At 40.7% G+C, this 19,746-nt stretch overlaps 2 protein-coding genes across 2 annotated transcripts in view; one reads left to right on the forward strand and one right to left on the reverse strand.

Moving 5' to 3' along the window:
• Positions 1–16,429, forward strand: part of si:ch211-278a6.1 (SRC kinase signaling inhibitor 1) — a 44,392-nt gene extending 27,963 nt beyond the window's left edge. The window contains exons 16-20 of the mRNA XM_035655123.1: positions 172–324; positions 742–870; positions 1,944–2,816; positions 4,693–4,830; positions 11,039–16,429. Of these exons, the coding sequence (XP_035511016.1) occupies positions 172–324; positions 742–870; positions 1,944–2,816; positions 4,693–4,830; positions 11,039–11,569 (1,824 nt within the window). The 3' untranslated portion in view covers positions 11,570–16,429. The remainder of the gene's footprint in view (positions 1–171; positions 325–741; positions 871–1,943; positions 2,817–4,692; positions 4,831–11,038) is intronic.
• A 148-nt stretch (positions 16,430–16,577) lies between these two features.
• The window catches only part of fmnl1a (formin-like 1a), a 13,796-nt gene continuing 10,627 nt past the window's right edge, over positions 16,578–19,746 (reverse strand). Inside the window, exons 15-26 of the mRNA XM_035655639.1 lie at positions 19,681–19,746; positions 19,463–19,587; positions 19,140–19,342; positions 18,807–19,041; positions 18,658–18,726; positions 18,494–18,574; positions 18,045–18,174; positions 17,790–17,953; positions 17,593–17,694; positions 17,406–17,507; positions 17,056–17,170; positions 16,578–16,955 (exon numbers count right to left, since the gene is read on the reverse strand). The exon at positions 19,681–19,746 is cut by the window's right edge and continues 20 nt beyond it. Of these exons, the coding sequence (XP_035511532.1) occupies positions 16,891–16,955; positions 17,056–17,170; positions 17,406–17,507; positions 17,593–17,694; positions 17,790–17,953; positions 18,045–18,174; positions 18,494–18,574; positions 18,658–18,726; positions 18,807–19,041; positions 19,140–19,342; positions 19,463–19,587; positions 19,681–19,746 (1,457 nt within the window). The 3' untranslated portion in view covers positions 16,578–16,890. The remainder of the gene's footprint in view (positions 16,956–17,055; positions 17,171–17,405; positions 17,508–17,592; positions 17,695–17,789; positions 17,954–18,044; positions 18,175–18,493; positions 18,575–18,657; positions 18,727–18,806; positions 19,042–19,139; positions 19,343–19,462; positions 19,588–19,680) is intronic.

The following is a 19,746-nucleotide window of genomic DNA, read 5'->3' on the forward strand; positions in this document are numbered from 1 at the left end:
AAATAAAAAAGTTACTAACAAATTTTAAATATTAGATGTACATATCAATAGATTAGTTTCCCCTCATAGAGAGAAGGTAATTGTTCTTGTCAATAAAATGTTCAAGATACAAGCTTTAGATAATGGCCTTTGATATGTTAAAATCATTTTTTTTGTGTTTTGCAACTGCAGAAGTCTGAATCTGAAGAGACTGAAGGCCAGAAGCCTCATGTGAAACTGAGGAGGGCTGTGTCTGAAAACCCTCGTCCTGCATCTACACCTCCCACACTTGCCTCTGGGGACAAGGAGGAGAGAGAGGAGGAGAAAATTGCTGCAGAATTGGAGGTAAACTAAAACATGGGTTGTGTATTATGTTGATTTTATCCTCAATAAGCTGCACTCTTTTTTTATCATTTATGTTACATCCACAATCTGCCACTGGCTTTTGTTCATGCACATACTCATAAGCCGACATGCTCACCATCATTACCACATGTTCAAGCAGCAGGTGCCATATGTCCCCCTGCCCCTGGCACTGGGAGAGCCCAAAGATCACATACTGCTCAGTCACACACATCATCACCCAGGGCTCACAGATCACAGCCAGACAGATGGACCCTGATGGCTGCTTGGACTGCGTTTGAGATGGCCTGCCTGAAAATTGATTGAACACAGTGTCAACAATAACTGATTATTCAGTCGCTGTTGTGTTTTTGTCCTACAATTTATGACAGCTTTTGAACCTCCCTTTTCCTTCCTCAGCTGTTTGAGAGAGCCCCGCTCAGGCTTGCTCTGTCCCCTCCCCTTCCCCTACCTGTTAGTCCTCACAGCAGGAAAAGTGTACCTCCCTGCAGACTGGACCTGTGGCCCTCTGAGGCCCCAGGCACTGAGGTAACACTCTGGCTGACCCTGAGTGCTGTGGATTGCTGCCCTTTAACCCCTGTCTCTATTCTTCTTAACCCGTCTACCACACACAGAAACTACTGCTCAGTCTCCACTTACACCCACTCATACCCTCCTCACATCTCTTCAAACTGAAATTAGTCTCCCTTTACCAGATACTATTTCTCACCCATTGTTGATGTGCACGTATGCTGTGTTTAAGTAATCCCAACAACAAATATGCAGAATACACCAAAGCAAAGTCTTAATTCACACAAGCTTGTTGGTAATCAGCTTTTGCAGTTTTGTATTTGCATTATGTGGCTTAAACTGGTTTGCAGACTGAATAAATAATCATATACAACCACCTTATACCAAATGTAATTATTTGACAGTGTGATTATTTGTACGCACACAGCTTGCAGTAAAAGAACACTTAAGAAAAAGTATCCAGGCCTTCAGTGTGCTAGCTGCTCAACTTTCTTCATTAGCTAATTAGCTATTTAAGTCTTCATGCTATCTCCCCATCAACAAACAAGCTTATGTTGATGTTGATAGCTACCATAAAACAATTGTGCTGTAAAGCCAAAACTAAAAGTAACTAAAAAGCTCAAAAGTTGTTATGGCAAAATGGTAATTTTCTGTGATTTTGGCATCTTTTTAACATTAAACATTATTATTTGATTTAATGGGTGAATTGAAATATTGATTAATGCAGATTTGGGAGAGAGCTAGTTAGAGCTAGAATTAGTATGTGTGAGTAGCAGTAGTAAAACCTTGAACACTGTCAAACAGCTGCCCAGTTGTGCCTTACTGGACTGGTTTAGATTTGAGAGGGAGCTGCATGGACAGACCACACAGGCAGCACATTTGATGAGCTTGCACATGTTTACATACTGACACTTATGTTAAGAAGAAGTTATCTAGACATCCATTACATACAAGCTGATAAAATTGCTCTTTCTTTTTTAGCCATATGGTTGGTTGTCTGATTATGCAGTGATCTGACAAGTTGTTGGATTTGCTAAAGCTAAGATCACTTCACTGCGTTTAAATTAAACTTGAAGTGCTTTCATTTATAGGGAAGGCACTTATCTCCTGTCCCCCACATCGTGTTGACAGAGTGTTTGCCTGCTTCGTCCACTGCCTCAGAGGATCCTGTCAGAGATTTAGCAGATGACCCTGTAGAAGAGCGTCCATCACGAGATTCGACTGGTCATTATACCGTCTACCAGACTCAAATTTCAAAAGAAAGGGGTACATTTGAAAGCCCTTCTCAGCAAGAGCAGTCTTGTTTTAAAGAGGATATGGAGTTAAAACAGGAGGTTTCCCTGCTGTTGACAGATTTGGATGTGATGGTGGTGTCTCCAATTGAGGCCCAAGAGTTCAGCAGGATGACAGGACAAGCTTTGCATACTCTGACTATCTCACCACAGACCAAAGAAATCTCTGAGGTTCAGCTGAGTGTCCGGCCTCTCCTAGTGCTCCTCAAGGAGGAAGAAGCTGTCAGGGAGGCCTATAGGCGACTGCATACCCTTTTGGAGATGTCCAAGCCGGTGCCCAAACCCAGGATAAAATCCTCTCCTCACGCGGGCCAGGAGAGCTCTCTGATGGAGGCTCTGAGAAGAGGGATAGAGACAGGGGATAAGGTGCTGACACTTCAGCACAACACTGGAACTAAGACGATTCCTGAGGTACAAAAGAATCTATCCCAGAAGAAAACGAGAGAAGATATCCGACGCAGCACCTACAGGAGGCTGGACAGCTTGGAGGAGACTATTCGTGAGCTGGAGAACACCTTGATAGAGATCAGTGGCCATCCAACTGCAGAGCAGCTCTACACTGAGACCACCACCAAAACCGCTACTGTGCAGATGACGGGCAGTCCGACCTCAGAGACCAAGAAGCCACCAGTCCCACCCAAGCCATGCTCTTTGAGCCCAGCATTGATCCAGGTTCATTTCTTACACCTGCTGTGCAGATTCCTGCTCTGAAGCAGCATGCTCTATTTTCTTTCTTCACTGCTTCTCTCTGGGTGACTGCTGGAACTTCACTTTCAAGCTTCTGGTGTCTGCTCCCTGACTAAATAAGCATATAATTGTATTTGAAATCAAAAATATGTAATAGGGAACAGACATCAGACTTCCTCCCTATTTGTCTGTTCTGTGATTAGTGCTGGAGCTGCAGTCCTGCTGAGTCCAGAGTTGTTAATTGTTTCTTTATCGATCTGTCCTGGTATCTGTTTTCTGTCTGTAAATCTAGCCAGTCTCACCTTTTGTTACACCAAACAGGCAATAAAAATAAATCCATAGATAATACAAATATATCAAAATTCCTCTTCTGTCTTCTCATCTTAACATCATCATCTCTGTGAAATTAATGTCTTCCTGTTTGTTGTGTCTTGAAAGCAGCTCTCTTTGCCTCAGAAAATTGTTTTAAACGAAATAATGGTACATCAGCTGTGCTTAAACAAGCTTTAACGGCTCATATTTTATGTACTGTGTCACAATATAATTGGTCATGCCAATGGCTACTTGGTAAATTTGTGTTTTCAAAACACACGAAGACATTATTTTCAGTGAACATTTTTCAAGAACTTAATTATCAATCTTCCTACTCAGAGACCTGAATGAGGACAGAAATCCATCTCTTATACCAAAGCCAAATATCACTTCTTGTTAATATCCAATGACCACGTGTTGAACTCTGTTACCAGACATAGTGAGGGGTCTGTTTTCAACTCACCTCCCATTGACTGTAACACAACAAAAGATTAGTGATAATCAAAAAACTTAATGCGCTCCTGTGTCAGCTTCCACTTCAGTGAGGTGTCTTGACAGCTTGTGTAGCATTCCCTGTTGCTCTGAATGTAGCCTCCCACTCAGGGCAGGGCTGCAATACTTGACAGTAGCACTGTCATGGTGAGTTTTAGCCCTCTGATGTAGAGCCAGGGAGCAATCCCGTGGGCATGGCTGAGGATTACAGAGTCTTCACACATTATTTCATCACTCCAACTTCAACCACGTTCATCATTTCAACATGACCCTTCTTCCTACTCTTGTCCAACATTTGCTAATATACTCACCAAATTCACACTGACAAGCAATCTGCTTTCAAACCCCATTGCAGTTCAGTTTTTAATTAGCACATTAGAAAACGAATGTATCCATCAAGCATTAAATATACTGTATATTTTATGTCTGTTTCAAAATTCATATCAAGAGCAGTATTGGCGTAGAAGAAAGAGAGGTGTCTTTCCCTTGAATTACTGTAGGAGAGAAAGCAGGGTATTTGACAAAACTACAATTAATCTTTTATTAGTTTTCCTTTCAGCTAATATCTCTGTGTGCACAAAAGGCACAGTTGGATGGAAATTTAACTGAATACATATATTTGTTTTTGTGCATATTAGAGACAGTCGACAGAGTAACTCAGCGGGAAAGATCATTAAGCACACTGTCTCGTAGATCCTGCGGTGAGGCTAGGCTATGCAACGTCAGTTTTGATGCTGCATTTCTATGTTCTCGTCTTTGTCATTTCCTACTGATAGATGGTGAAACTCAGTGAAGTGAATTGTTCAGTTATATCAGCCACAAGCTCTGATCTTAAAAACCTCATTGGTCTCAGGAGACAGACTCTGTACAGAGCTGATGTGTGTCTGAGGCGTAAACTAAAAGCACTGAAGAGGAGAAATTACATGTACGACCATGTACTGTGTCCAAGGTCTGATTCACACTTCTCCTCTCCTCTCCTCTCCTCTCCTCTCCTCTCATCTCCTCTCCTTTCCTCTCTTCTTCTCCTCTCCTCCCCTCTCCTCTTCTCTCCTCTCAGGGAGGGAATATTTCTAGTGTTGGCAAAGTTCTCCACTCATCAGCTGCCTCCAAACTGAAGCACCTGCAGCAGAACAGCACAGACAAGACTAAAAGTGGCAAAAGAGAGGACTTCATGAAGACCCAGGGCCAGCAGCAGGTATCGTCTTTATATTTAGCACTGTCAGGGCCATTGCACGCTTGATCTTGCGCCACGTGTGCAGATGGGACTGTATGGTACTTTCCAGACACACTATATATTGGTTGCCTTTTGTGGTGGTGGCAGTCAAGGTCATAACCATTTTTCTAATATTTAAAAAAGACTTGCACAGAATAGGGTTATAAAAATCATAAAAGTGAAGATGGTGATCATTATAAAAAAAAAAAAGATTTTTACTATGCCCTCTGAAACTGGGGCAAAGAGAGGCAATGATCTGTGCCGGCTATAAATCAAGAAAGATGAGACAGACAATTATTTGGATGTGGAAGAGTTTTTAATTTTTCTTTCACATACAAGGTAATTTGATGACCTTGTTCTTCATATGGAAACATGATTTATTATAAAGGTGGTGGCACCGTCACACACCTTTAGCAAGAATGTCCTAACCTCTGGAGGTGTCTCCAGAATGGTCATGCAGCCTCACTGTATCACACCAGATAAAGCATAAATGGGCCTTTACCATCACTCTTCACCTCCACTCAGTCCTATCCTTGCCCCACAGAACCAGTGCACATCTCCTTCATGTTCCACTCTTCAGACCACATTTCCCACAAGGTGTAATTTTAAAATATATCGTCTTAAATGTTTTGTTTTTGAAAGACCATGGCCACGATTCAACTGAATTTAAAACCAGTTTAGCTAATGATAATACATTCTTTGATGGCAAAGTCACATTATCATGACAGTCTCATTATCATGAGTTTGTTCAAATAGATCAAAGGATCCTCTGCAGGCTTTTTGTCCCACAGAGAGATGTGTGTCAGACAGGTTACAGTAGTGGAGGATTAGCGCTTCATTTACCTAAAATGTGTTTTTATGTCTGAACGTCTTAAGCTATCCCTAATTATAGTCTCTAAACCCATTAAAACTTTAAAAAAAACTTTACTAAGCAATATATATTAGCATAATAGGCAGATTAGATGAGAAATCCGCACACAGACCTACAAAGATATTAAAAACTTAAAATGACTAAAGTTTAATTGCCTAAAACTTGAAAACTCTCTGCTGAAGCCTCTTATACACATTTGTTGTTATATGTTTTCCTGATAGCTTGCTCAACATCTTTTTTTCAGTTTTCATTTGCAAGCATTTTGGTGTTATAAAGTAAGGTAAAGGACTGGACATATGGATGCTAGATGGCCTCTGGGGAGATGAGGAAATTGAACTGTTGAAGCATGTCAGTCCAGTAAAGCCAATGCTAGTGCACAGGGGGGAAAAAAGCTTAATGTCAATGTAATTTGAAAACTAACAGGAGCAGTGAAGTGAATGTTCCATTCCATTCCCCACAGAATTTGACGGTGCACTCAGACACAAATTCAGTCTTGAAAGATTGTAGACAAATGTGTTAGGCAGAGAGAGAGAGAAAGGGATTGAAGAGACGGGGAGAGTAATGAAGCTTTGGTCGCCTTAGACTGGGAGAAGATTGGGAGGAATCTTTACAGCCCCATGTAATAATCACCTCTTGAGTCACTGGCAATCACTGATTATTCAGTATGAAGGGGACAGTTTTCTTTTCCCCACCATTAAGTCTTTCACGTTTCCTCTTCTTTATGTCTCTTTCCTTCTTCCACTTTCTGTACTCTGCAATTTACACATGCTGCCCCTTTTTCCTTTTCACTCTTCCCCTATCAGTCTCCCTCATTCGCTGTGATTTGGAAGCAGAGTGGATTCCAACACTTGTGTAATGAAAGCAAAATTAATCCCATTATTTCAGATGGCACGCTCCCTTTGTCCACAAACTGCTCAAAACAGTCATTGTGAAAAAAAGCTGTGTGTGTGAAAGCGCTATCCTCAGAGGGACAGTGGACAGTCAAAGCTAATTGTCAGTGTGGGAAGTCGTGCCAAGTTGTTTAGGGTGGCAACATACCACAACTGCATGGCTAATAACAAAAACAAACAAAGAACCAGCTGACTTGAACCAATAGAATAAACTGTCAGCTGTGGCACTCCTCACAATTGCCAAAAACTGCATTTTGTGGTATTTTGATGTATGAGGTGCAACGAGAGAGAGTGGTCAACTAGTCCATTAGTATACCAGTAGGTAGAGGTTTGGAGAGGTTTTGTTATACAAAAACAAGTACAAGGACATTTTTCAAGAAAGGGGAGCACTCTCAAAATACAAATGCCAACCAATGTGGTCCTATTAGTTTCATAATTACTACTCAAGCAGCTACACAATCCAAACTTATACAGAGTTAATATTAAATAAATGAATAATTATGAAATCTATAATCACATGAATACATTGTGTAAACCACACAAATTAAAATACATGCTGTGAAATAATTTATGCAATTATTAAGATTGAACTTATTATGAAATGTTATTAATTTTATTTTCATCCAATCACATGCCCCCTGCCTCGAGGTTTAATCAGTCAGCTCTTGTAATTCTGATTCAACTATCTTGCTACTGCTGTAAATAAAACAGTACAAAGACACAGAGACACATCTCCTTATTTATGAACCTACTTACCTTGCTTACTTACCAGACAGGGTTGTGAGCCTTTATTATTACTCGGTGTCAAAGTGAAGAGACGGTGTGTCGGCAGCAGCTAACATTAGCTGATTAATTCAGAGTTACAGTTTGAACCCAGTTGTGTTCCTCAGTGAAAGACACACAATTATGTGAAGATCAAAAAGACTGAGATTCTTTTTTCTGGAGCTAGCTACCAAGCTAAAGAGGTTTCTTACTGTGTCTGTGTCTTGTGTTTATTTACAGCTGCAGCCTCTAGTTGCATAGCTTTCTGTTGTTGCTCAAGCTAACAGGAGCTAACTGGCTAAATCTGGTAGCAGTTGTTGAGCTTGCTTGTTTAAGAGGCAGGGGGCATGTGAAAGGAGGCTGAAAGGTGCGCGGGTGGTGATAACACAGGCATTTTTAAATGAAAATGTCTATAATGAAATAAAAAAGATATACAATAAAATTCTGATATTATGAAAATGAATAATCAAATAACATTACATGATAATGAGTTGGGTTTTGGTAATTTCATCAAATATTTATTATTATTTTATTTCATTTATATGTTTGACAATTTATTCATTTGATTATTTATGTTTTTTTATGTATTTAATATCGAACACTTTGGGATTTCATAAAACAAGCAGTGCCATGTATAGCATGAGATTGGTGGAAAATACCAACACGAATTTTTCAGCACCCTGTTAAAATTTTAATGAAGCAAGATGCTGAGAATCTAGTGCTGTGTTATTGGTTTCCACAAGCTGTTACATTTGAAATTGCTCCTTCTTGGTCAGATTCCTGATGTCTTTCATGTCAAACCAAGAAAACAGCACAGATCCTTACAATTAAACTTAAAGATGGATAGAGCAAAACCTGTCTACTAAATCATTTTAAATTCAGTATAATGAAACACCTGAGCACGAACTATGCTGGAAAAACACACTGATTATCTGCAGCTCATCTCATCAAATTATCAAAGTGGCTGGCTTACTTGCATACAGCCTTTAAGAGCTGATTAAGAACTTTTGCTGACTCTATGTTCCCTCCACTCAGTGTTTTTTTAACCCGTTACTGACATTGCGCTTGTGATCTGTCTGAAGTGAAAGCCTAATTATAGCCACTAAAAAATAAAATATGAGCTGCTACTTTTTGAAAACTAAAAAGTAAGAAGGTTATTTTTGAAGAATGAGTTTGTGCAGAATTTGTCAAAAAAGTCATCCAACTGAGATATACACCTGCTACATTTCTGACTGATATTGTTGTTATGACTATCAGACATGCCCACCTTGGGTGACCTCTCTGCTCGGCCCACAGATTAAGGTAAAGGTTTCTCTTCTCTTCAACCTTTCCTGGATATAATTCCCTTAATGTGACCCCTTAACATTTACCCTCTTTCCAGTTTCCATTGGTGTTTTCTCTTTTGTTTCCTCTGGCCAAATGAAAATTGATATTTCTAGGGCATTTTGAAGGGCACAAACCTAAGGAATGAGCTTACCTTTCAGTGATCTACTTCCTCCCACCCTCAGCAAATATGTGAATAGATCTAAATATATAAATGCCTTTAGCATCAGTGGCATTATCTGCACAATGACAATGACATTTCCCACCAATTCAGATGAAAGGCAGCTGATGCATATTAACATGTTATGAAAGCCAGTAAAACATTTTAAGACATCACTGTGTACCATCTGCAATCAGCTAAAACAAGATGCACTGGCACCACATTTTGGTTTCATGTGGATCCTGCGTTTCACATTGCCAATTTCAATTTTTTTTATTTTCATTAAGATAAAATATGCTGGCTGAAAGAACATTGTGCCATCCAGCTAATCAGAATTTGGGATTTTGGAGTTGCAAAATAAATTTTTCTGATTGGGGTGTCTAATCAGATTTCAGAGGTTTTGAAGATCAAAGGGGCAGATTTCCAGGCCCCCAGCAGCATTAATGTTTAAGTTTTGTGCACTACATCAGATTATTATGTCAGTTTTGGCTCTGATGGTATCTGTGTATGTTAATTGCAGGTGTTAAAATTAACAGAGCCTTTTTGATGGTGCAATGTGTCGCTGTGCTCGGGCCGTCTGCTCACTAAAGCTTTACTCAGTGGTATTAGAGCATTCCAGGCATGATGATCCTTCAAATCAATGTGCTGGATAAGAACACACAGTTCAAAGACACAATTTTTCCCCGTTTGCTTTGGCACAGATCAAGGAAGGCATTACAATGTGAATCACTTTCACGCCGCAAAACTATTTCCATTTCCCATTTGGCCTCTTATTACTTCTGGCGGTAAAACAGGCTAGTCAAAGGTGCTGGGCATGAGGTGGGGGTTGTGAAGTCCTATCTTGGGAGGCTGTCGTTTGGCAGGCAGCTCTGAGTATATGAGATGAAGGGCGGCTGCTCTGCTGCACTCACAGACCAGAATAAATGTGTCGGCCAGGCTTGAGAGGAGTTCCTCAAGCAGAAGGAACAGCCCCACTCTCTGGGGATGGTTGGCAGCACAGGCTCTGGAACTGCAACAGCGCAGTCTAGACTAGCACACCTGCTCTCCTTTCATACAGAACTAATCCCTATAATCCCTAAACAAACACATTTTAGAACTTTTATTGCCACACGACAAACTTTACTCCTGTTGCTTCCTATGAAAAATGTAAATAAAAAAAGTGTAGAATTGTTTACAATAAAAAACTAGGTTTGGCCCTTTAAAACAGATTCTTACTCTAATCCCACCCTCACACCACTCTGGTGTATTTTATTTGGTTAGTGCCCTGCACATAAAACTGGATAAATGTTTCTGTCACATACATACAGTTTAGCTGCACCTAGCAAAAGAGACAAATACATGTGAATGTGTTACCCACAAGTCTCATACTGTTGGAACAGTGCCATCTACTGACTCATTCCAGCATTACCTGAGAGGACGGATCATGTGATGCTGTCTGTCCATCAAAATATTTTGCATTTTTTAATGAGTAAACATCATTAAAACAAGTGTCAAAATAAAGGTGGCCAACCCCAGTGTAACTTGCATTGTCACTTAGTGTTGCACCCTACGACAGAAGGGGTGTTTTTAAATGGTTTGGTCATCATGTGTAGATGGCAGCCTGTCTCATGGTCTGCATCACACATGCTGATGTCAACCTGAATAATGATCTGTGTTTGTCTCTTGTTCTGTTTCCTTTCCCTCACTCCCCCACCCTTTACCCCTCCACTACATGTTTCTTCTAACACTTGTTCCTGCGGCCAACCTCACCCACCCCGTCACCCTGTGTGAACCCATGCCGCCCTGCACCTCCCCGGCCTGCCCACCTACCGTACCTGTGACCCTGCAGCAGTGAGCGACCTGTCCGTGTCCAGCCTCTTCAGCTTCCTCCTCCTCCTGTTCACCTGACTAGAGACCTACACACATCCATCTGCCCCTTTTCTCAGCGTCCTATACATCTCCAGTGTTCACTTCAAAATCACCACTGTACCCCAATCTGTGTGCATTTCTGGATGCGTGTGAGCTAGTATGTCTGTGTGTGCAAGCATGCATGCACGGGCATGTTTGACTGTAATGGTAAGGGAGGGCGCTGCAGGGGACAGTGCCCAGCCAATTTTAGGTCTATAATTTTTCATGATTTCCCCTTTGATCCCTGAAAACTTCCCTTCCCGCTTCCTGTCTTCTATGTCCCTGCTCTACCTGAAGGCCTTGGGGACCAACAGCACCAGTGGCAGTATTGAGCCATACCTCTCTGGTATCAAAACGGGCATGTTCTCAGGCCGAGTGCCCTCTCCTGCAGCAGCGTTTGCCCCTGGCCTGAGGAAGTACCCCCAGGAAGGAGCAATGCCCTCCCTGACAGCCTCCTCCAGCCAAGCGAAGGCCCTGCTGGCGAGCCTTTCTGCCTCCGGCTTGAGCACTGAGGCCCTGCTCCTCTCCTCCACTCTCCGTCATCACCGCCTTCTACGTGAGCAGCGAGCCTCCTCTTTGCCCCTGCCCGGCAGCCAGTCCTCCTCCCCGACTCCCCCTGCTACCTCCTCCTCCTCCTCCTCCTCTTCACCCACCACCCCAACTCCTTCTCTGTCTCCCTCCTCTCCCACCCCTTTGAGTTCCCTTACCCTCTCTTCTGCGACTCTCAAGCGCAGTGCTTGTAGCCTTGACTGCTCCAGCCTCAACAGCTACAAGGAGGGTGGCAGCGAGCCTGTGAAGAAGGACATCACCCCTGGCAACTCTCGGTGATGAAGAGGAGGAGGATGAGGACATGGGACAATTCAAGCATCATCACATCATGAACCATAAAGAGAAAATGACTACATTATGGAAAATTCCAGCATTTTTTTAGAGTTGTATTTTCTTTCAGGTATTTTTGGCTTTTTCCTCTTCTTGTTTTCCTCTCTACTTTTGGCCTCACTCCAATTTGCAGAGTCTTCATATTCCATGGCAAGAACTACCGTACTGTAAATGGAGTCCCAATCTTCTTCTTGGGACAAGTTTCCACTCACATCTGGTTCTGTAGTTTCTCTGCAGTCCTCCCACGCAGTCATACTGCCAGTTTGCCAGATAGAGAGCACACAAATGGGCCTCCCCTCCTACCAGCTGCCTGGTATAAGCTGATGTGTCTGGATGGATTCACTGACAGTAGCAGTCTCATATATACCCTCACTCAGTGGGTTGTTAGTGGAGTAGACATAATTTCTAGACTGTGACTTTTATCATAGAAAATAGAACTGCAATAATCACCAAGCGAGTCCAGTAATTGTGTGTGTTCAGGATAATATTGCTCTCACTTACCTGCATCACCTGGCAGAATGTGAGCACGTGCTAAAAAAAAAAAAGTAGATCAAGGTGATGATGTGGTTTCAAGCTGTTTTGTGTTAAAAGGCCATTTGTAGATTTTCTTGCATCAACTGTGTTTTAAACTCTGAACTGGTGCTATATTTTCCCCTCCGTTTGTACACACTGTGTAAAGAGTTTACATGATCGTCCTCCATCCCCAATCTTTCACCTGCACTTTGTTGCAAGTGTACATTCCACAGTCTGACAGTCTGCTTTTATTTCATGTCACACGGTTTGAATATTTGTAAGCATCCCTACAAAATGAAATCCTTGCATCAAACATTAAGAACAATTATAGAAATTTTTCCATTTAAAAATGTAATTTTCAAATTATAATGTATTCACAAAAGCACATTGTAGGGAGCAGTCTTATGACAGCACATTTCTATTTAAAATAGAACCAGGAGGTACAGTTACACAAACAGAAGGGAAAAATGTTAAGGGTGAATTGTATAAAAATGGTGAATTTCTGTATATGTGTATTAACTAGTTAATTATGACAATCAGGATGTTTCTGCAGTAGCATCTTTCTGGCATCTTAGCACCTGACATTTAAACCTTCCCAAAGACTCAAGCACACACAGTGATTAATAATACACACATTCTGTCACACATGCACTTGTAAAGCCAAGCTGTTTGTAGAAGCACACACTCTACTCCTTTTTTGTTTTGATGATGATTCATCTTTAAGACACATCTGTCGCACCACTGATAAAGAGCAGTCTGGTAAAATATGCCACATCGACCAGAATATGACTTCACCCTTTAAGGAATCTGATCTACAGAGTGACAGATCCAAGTAGTTTCTTTTGGGACGCTTGTTTCTTTTGAAACTTCAAAGTAAATCTGCTGGGAAGCAGCTTTCAAAGTTCTCAGCAATTTGCAGGTCTTATTGTAAAACATAATAACTTCTTTGAACAAGAACAAAATATATCTTTCACTGCAGTAAATTGATCGCACAACAGCTATGACCCACTTTAAACTCTTGAGTAGTGTTTTAAAGATATAAGAATGTTAACCAGCACATATTTAGAGACTTCAGATATAGCTTGACCCTAAAGGGCCTGAGAGGAGAATATAGAAATAAAAAGCAACCAGTTTCCTCTCAAACACGTGACCCTTTCCTCTAATTTTGACCGTGTAAAGTTAGTTAACCTTGACAAGCACAAAGCAAGTGTTTCTTGAAGGAAAAAAAAAACATCTCTGCATATTTAAAATACTGATAAATATTGCTGTTGCCTCATTTGGTTTGATTACCTATGAATGTTAGGCCTTTGGTGTGTCTTAATGACGGTAGTTGAAGTTATTATTTAAAGCACATCAAAGGCCTGTCAGTGTAAGCCCTGCACAAGGAACCATTTTGAAGCTCTCTGTCCTGTGTTATTGCCTTAAGGCTGCCCACTGGGGAGGTGATGGGGTTGAACGGACAGTCAAAGACAAAATGATTTTTCTTTTCCAGTCGATCACTACAATGTCTGTGTGAAATAGATTTTTTTGTGGCATTGAGATTAAAACATGTGCAAAGGGGCTTGTGTCAAAGAGTAGGCAGCTTGAGGAAAGGGGATTAGTTTGGGGACATGTGTTTGAAGGCTACTTTAATAAGAATGGCTTTGACTTGCCTTCTCTCCATTGAGAGTGCTTGTGATATAAAGGACCCAAAGAGATGAGAGGAAGGGTTTGACAGTCAGAGAGCCATTAAGCGGCTGTTCTTTCCCCTGCCCCTTTCACTTTGCTTTGTCTTTGGTGTGAAATAAAAACCACTCAGTTGAGGTTATCTTAGGATAAAGTTTGATGGGCCTCAATTCATGAACAGTAACTGTGTGTGCAATATGTAATTAGCACTCTACACTAGCACTAGCAGTTTTACCAAGGCAGTGCTCTTTGCCTTTGAGAAAGGCCTCTTTGTCTGCAAGGACCTGTTACCATGTCTTTCCCAGTGCCTCTAAGACTTTGTTCTTGCCAGTACAGTATTATATCAGCAGCAATGACAGAATAACACTTTTACCCAAAGAAGAGGCTGCGAGAATTGGCTTGATCCCATTTTTCGCGGAAAAAAGAAAACAGCAGTTGAAATGCAGTGTGTGTTGAGTTGCAGCGGTGGCATTTGACTAAACACTCCCCGAGCTCTAACAATGTGCAAAACTGCAAGCTCATAGCACAGCGAATTAAGCCTCACCCTGGGTGCTCTGTAGCTCTGCCAGGCAGGTTCAAGCCCTGGGTTTCATATTGAGTGAAGTCAAATGAAAGAAATTCACTTACTCATGCTGTTCCACACTCAAATCCACAACTCTCCGACTTAAATTTGCTGCATTTGCGTCTGGTGAGCGTTGGGGAGGAAGTATTCACGCTTGGCTGCCTTCCCCAAGTAAAGTCTGAGATGAAACCTCCCAGAATTGCGTGACAGTGCTCTCTGCAATGATTTTTTCAAGACAAGTGTTAGTGGGCTGTGATTTTATCATGGCTGGAGGCTTAGAGGGCATGTCGAAGACACTCACAGAGGATGCCACTGGCAATCAGAAAAACTCATGCAAACTTGAAATCAAACATAGATGAAATATACATATATAAATATATCTAAGTGAGATGTTTGTGTATGATATTATAATTGTGAAGAAAAGTGTGATATATATAGGCCTAGGTTAAATTATATACTGTAAAATGTCATCATCTCTTCAGTTTTATATATTAGTGACCATTTTGTACAGATTTTTCTTTTTTAATTCATTGACAGAGATATTACATTTCACACTGAGATTATTTATTCATACGCAGAACATTTTTATATTTGTTTAAAAATATCTGTATAGATAACAGTTAGCCTCTGTAATATACACTGAAGTTCATTTTTAAATTCTAGGATTTTCTTAGTTTACAAACACTGAGTTAGATTTTATGTAAGTTTGATTTACAAAAAGCTTGTCCCTGAAAACACTTGTCCAGCTCGTCTGCACCTTTGCCTCCTCATGTGAAGGACCACTATTGAGGTGTAAGAGGTTGGACCAGTGCCTGTGCTTAGGGGCTTATTTTGCTACTATCTTTTTGTTTTAGGGGGTTGTTTTCTGTACCTGTGGTCTGTTTTTTGGTTTCACCCCATCCTGTATTTGTGATTCAACTGGTATTAGTGAGTTGGAGATGGTCAGAAACACTGATATTGTGGTAACTACTGTGAAAGGTCAGTTTATGGGCCCAAAGGCTTCATAGAGAGCCTTGCTGCTTTGAGAAAAGTAAGTTAAATGGCTTTAATTTTTCTGTGTCATGTTTGCATGTGAACAAGAGTGGTAGAAATGACAATGTGGACGCTCAGTGCAAAAGCATTCAGAGAAATTCTTAATCATAACAACTGGTGAAAGTACATTTTGATGCTTATTCTGTTCCAATTGTTGCACCTAGTGGCTTTAAGTAGCAGTTAAGCTAAACCACAGAAGTTGTTAAAACCACCAAGATGGAGCAGTAAGGGAATTATGTGGAGTTGTGTGAATTCAAAGTTTTATCTGTTCCTTTGCCATTTTATCTTTTTTTATAATGAACATTCTATAGTATGTATATGAGATTTTTACATGGATGTGTGGATGTTCAAAAATCTTGGCATCAAAAGTAGAAAAACAAAATTGACTTGTAAATAGGCCGAGTCATTCCTAGCGAGTTCAACAAATTGTTATGTCCAAAAGAAGATGTTTTATTAATAAACTATGACGATGGGTACAAAGGTATATACAAAACAATGCATGTATAGTCTCAAGCAATCGCACGGTGCAGTTGAAAAAAATGTTGTCTACATGTTTTCTCAAAAAAATGAGAAAGAGAGAAAGAGAAAAGTGGTTCTACAGTATGTTGCAGGTTAACAAACATGAAGAATGAGACATTATTTTGGTATCTGTGACACAGGCATGTTCAGTCTTACTGTGATGTTATGTGACGATGAAGAAGACGATAGTGGCCAAGAGTGTTGAATGTCTAGAAGGATTCAGAATGCTTGAACGCACCCCAACCAGAAAAGTCACCAGTGATGGTGTACTCTTTCCACGGAGTGATTCTCCCATTTGTAGAGTAGTGTGATATAAGAACAAAAATAATACAGAAAATAGATCTATAATATAATAATATATAAATTTAAAAGCCTACTGATACTGGAGATACTAATTTATCAGTGTGGATGCCATGATATTCTGTGAGAAATGTGTGTGTTTTTCCTGTGAGAAGACAGTAGGCAGTTGAACCTGCCTTCTTTTGTACATAATTTGCTGTGATTGTGTGTCCAATAAAGTGCAGCTCTCTTGTACAGTGGCGGCGTCTGATCTTGTTTTATAATGACTTGTTGTCTTCAGCAACAGAAAATGTGGGTACAAACTGGATTGCATCACGTGTCAGTTCAAAGCTCTCCTTTTGTAGAGAAAATACAAATACAGAGAAATTGGTTAAAAAATAGGTTTATTTTAAAATAAAGTCATGGTTTTAATTCATTACTTAATAGGCAACAACACTACAAATTTACTGTGAGGCACAACAGAAATAAGATTTTTTTTGCTGGTTTTGGAATCAAATTCATTGAAAATAGTCCCAACTTAAATTCTATTTACAGGAAATTCACACTAAAATGTTGACAAAAATACACACTGCCATTTGGTATATATCCTATATACAGAACTGTTTAAAGCTTGTTTTTTAAATGTTTGCTTGAGTGTGATTCCAGCTATACTGGTAAAAAGTCTTCAACCAGAAGTGACTCATGTGTCCTGGCGCTGTGCTGGCCGCCGACCATCTGTCCGTCTGAATGGTGTGTTTCTTAAATCTGAAGCAGAGCGAAGAAGTTAATTTCAACAGCTTGTAAACATAAAACATGCTTAAAACATCACTATATGACTCCTTCAGGAAGCATGACATTATTGTACCTGTGATGATGTCCTCCAGGGCGCCGTCCTTCCCCTCGCGTACCTGCGGTTTCACCTGCCTCTTCTTTAGCTCGGCTATCAGGTCCATCTGGGGCATCTTAGGCATCATGGGACCCTAGTCGAAGAATAAAATCATTTGAAATCAAAGTCATTTAGAATTTCCTACCCCCTGAAGGTTTAAGTGTCATGGGTTTTAGTCAGAAAATTGTTTTAGATGATTGTTTATGTTGCATTAAGTACTTCAGAGAAAACTAACTTTCAAATAACTCATAAGCCTTAAAAAAACCCAATACCAGTTAATACAAATCTTTGATATATAATTTTTGAAGATTGGACATGTAATATCTCACTTTTTGTGACCCAGCCTTGTTTGGAGATGATAGCTCTTTTTCCTCATGACTCTCCTTCTCCTTCTCCATTTTCCTTTTCCTCTCAATCTCTTGCTGTGCTGTCTGTGTCCAATCAAGGGCAAAAGGATTAACATGCAGTGCAACAACTGTAATGTGTAAATATCCGAAACCTACCACGCATCATTACCTTGTAGGCCTTTATGAAACGTCCAAACAACGGGAAAAACATGGAAGGCTGCGTGGTTTTGGGGTTTTCTCCGAAATACTCCACCACAGAGCCGTATGCCTCCTGGAAGGAGACGAGCAGAGTCAGACATACATAAAATATACGGTATTTCTTAAAGAATGGAATGTGTGTAAGTTTGATATAGGTTGCCGGCTAACCTGTGCTGTCTTGCTGTCTTTGACCAAAGTTTCCAGCTGCTCACTGTTGGTTTTGATGAACTCCTTCAACACCGGGCTGTCATCCTGCACCAGGAATTCTTTTTTGGCCATTTCCATTCCCCGTTCTAATGAGCGGATATCCTGAAGAATGCCGTCCAGTGATACTGGCAAACAAAGAGGAATTTCTTTAGCACCGCTCCAGATTTAAATCACAATTGACATAACTGGACAGTGTGACTGTTTGTATGAATGTACCAAGGGCTGCCTTGTCTACAAAGTGTAGATCTGTGTGGAAGTTGACCAAGTCAGGGTATTTATCCAGGATGATATTAGTAATGAAGTGAAGAAGCGTCTGCGAGCGGTCAGTTGACTTGGTCTCCAACAGCTGAAAAGTAAACATGTTTTGTTATTGTTTATTTGGTTTTTAAAATTTTCCTAAATCAAGACTGGTGGTGACTAGTCCTTTTTGGTATAATGCTAAATGGTAAAACCTAACGAACTAGCAATATCCATCTAGCTATGATTCTGTGGCTCATACCAAGTAACATTTAAAAGCATGACTGCATTGAATTGAGCAAAGGTTCATTTTATTGCTAATAGATTCAACTTCAAGGGAAAATTAATTCATTATTTTCTTCCTTCAAAAGTTAGATAGTCTTGCTTTAAAAAGTGAAAGAGTAAATTTACAAATAAGGGATACTTACAAGGTCTAGACTCTGCAGCCGAAAACCGTACGCTGCACCCCTCTTACTGCTGTTCATATAGTTGCCAAAAGCGAGAACAATCTGAAAGGGAACACATGAGATGACAAGATGCAAAATCACACAATTGGAAGCTACACCAGCATGCTGTATTCTCTTTTACTTACTTCTAAGATCTTTTTCAGTTTGGTTGAAGACTTGATGGACATGGATGCAGCAATGATGGAGTTCAATTGCTGTGGATGACGTAAAAGTAAAAATGAGTACACATAAAACTCTCTTTCAGTTAAGTTTACAATGCTTTTGAAAAACTGACCGGCTGGAGGCGTTTGACAGTGTCGGGAAAGTTTCCCATGTAAGTGAGAGTGTTTATTCGCTGGGTCAGACGAGGAATCTTCCCAAAGCGTAATACAAATTGGTCCTCATCAGTCAGCTCCTCCAGAGGGCGGCCATCCTTCTCATAGTTAACCAGCAGCTTCATCTCATAATCTGATGGTATGAAGGGCTCAAGTAATTCCAGGAAGTCTATGGACAAAGACTCCTGGTCATACCTGTACAAAAGAGTAGTGAAAGTCACACCAGTGTTAGTGTATGAGAAAGAGAAATCAGAAATGTCAAAAATAGAACAGATTTTCCATGAAGCACGTACGTCTCTATGGCGGTGCAGATACGAGATGGGTTCATTCGCCCCTTGCGCAAAGTGATCGCCAGATTCTTGGCCTTGTTGCCATCAATCAAGGAAGTCTTGCTGGGGGCCTTCTGAACCACCTTCTTCTTTATAGTGGAGATGTCTGCTGCAGGACCCTGGGCCCTCGTCTTGAACTGTTCCTCAAACATATCCATGTTCAGCTCCTGATGAAGACGGAATGAGGGCAGAAAGAGGCAGCTGAGAAAAAGTATTTTCAAATTGCAGTTTTCTTACAGTATAAACTATACAATCCAAGTGAAAAAAATTTAGGATGCATCTTATACCACTAAGATCTGCTCGTCATCCAGTTCGTTGAAGACGGTACCTGACACCTGGTTTGGTTTTAAGGGCTGCCAGTTTAACAACGGCATCCTATACTTGGTCTGAATGGTCTTCTTGCCCTTAAACCCTAAGGAAACAGAAAAAGAAGAGGATATTTACTGTTGCTACCAACTCACGACAGCTTTCAGTACTTTTAAGATTCTTCTGTCAACCTCCTTACCAGGTTGAGTGTTTGGTGCTCCAGGAGGGGGTGGGGGTCCAACACCAGGTGGGGGAGGAGGAGGTG

Source organism: Morone saxatilis, unplaced genomic scaffold, assembly GCF_004916995.1.
Source record: "Morone saxatilis isolate NCDOM2014 unplaced genomic scaffold, NCSU_SB_2.0 Contig14, whole genome shotgun sequence".
Lineage (NCBI taxonomy): Eukaryota > Metazoa > Chordata > Actinopteri > Moronidae > Morone > Morone saxatilis.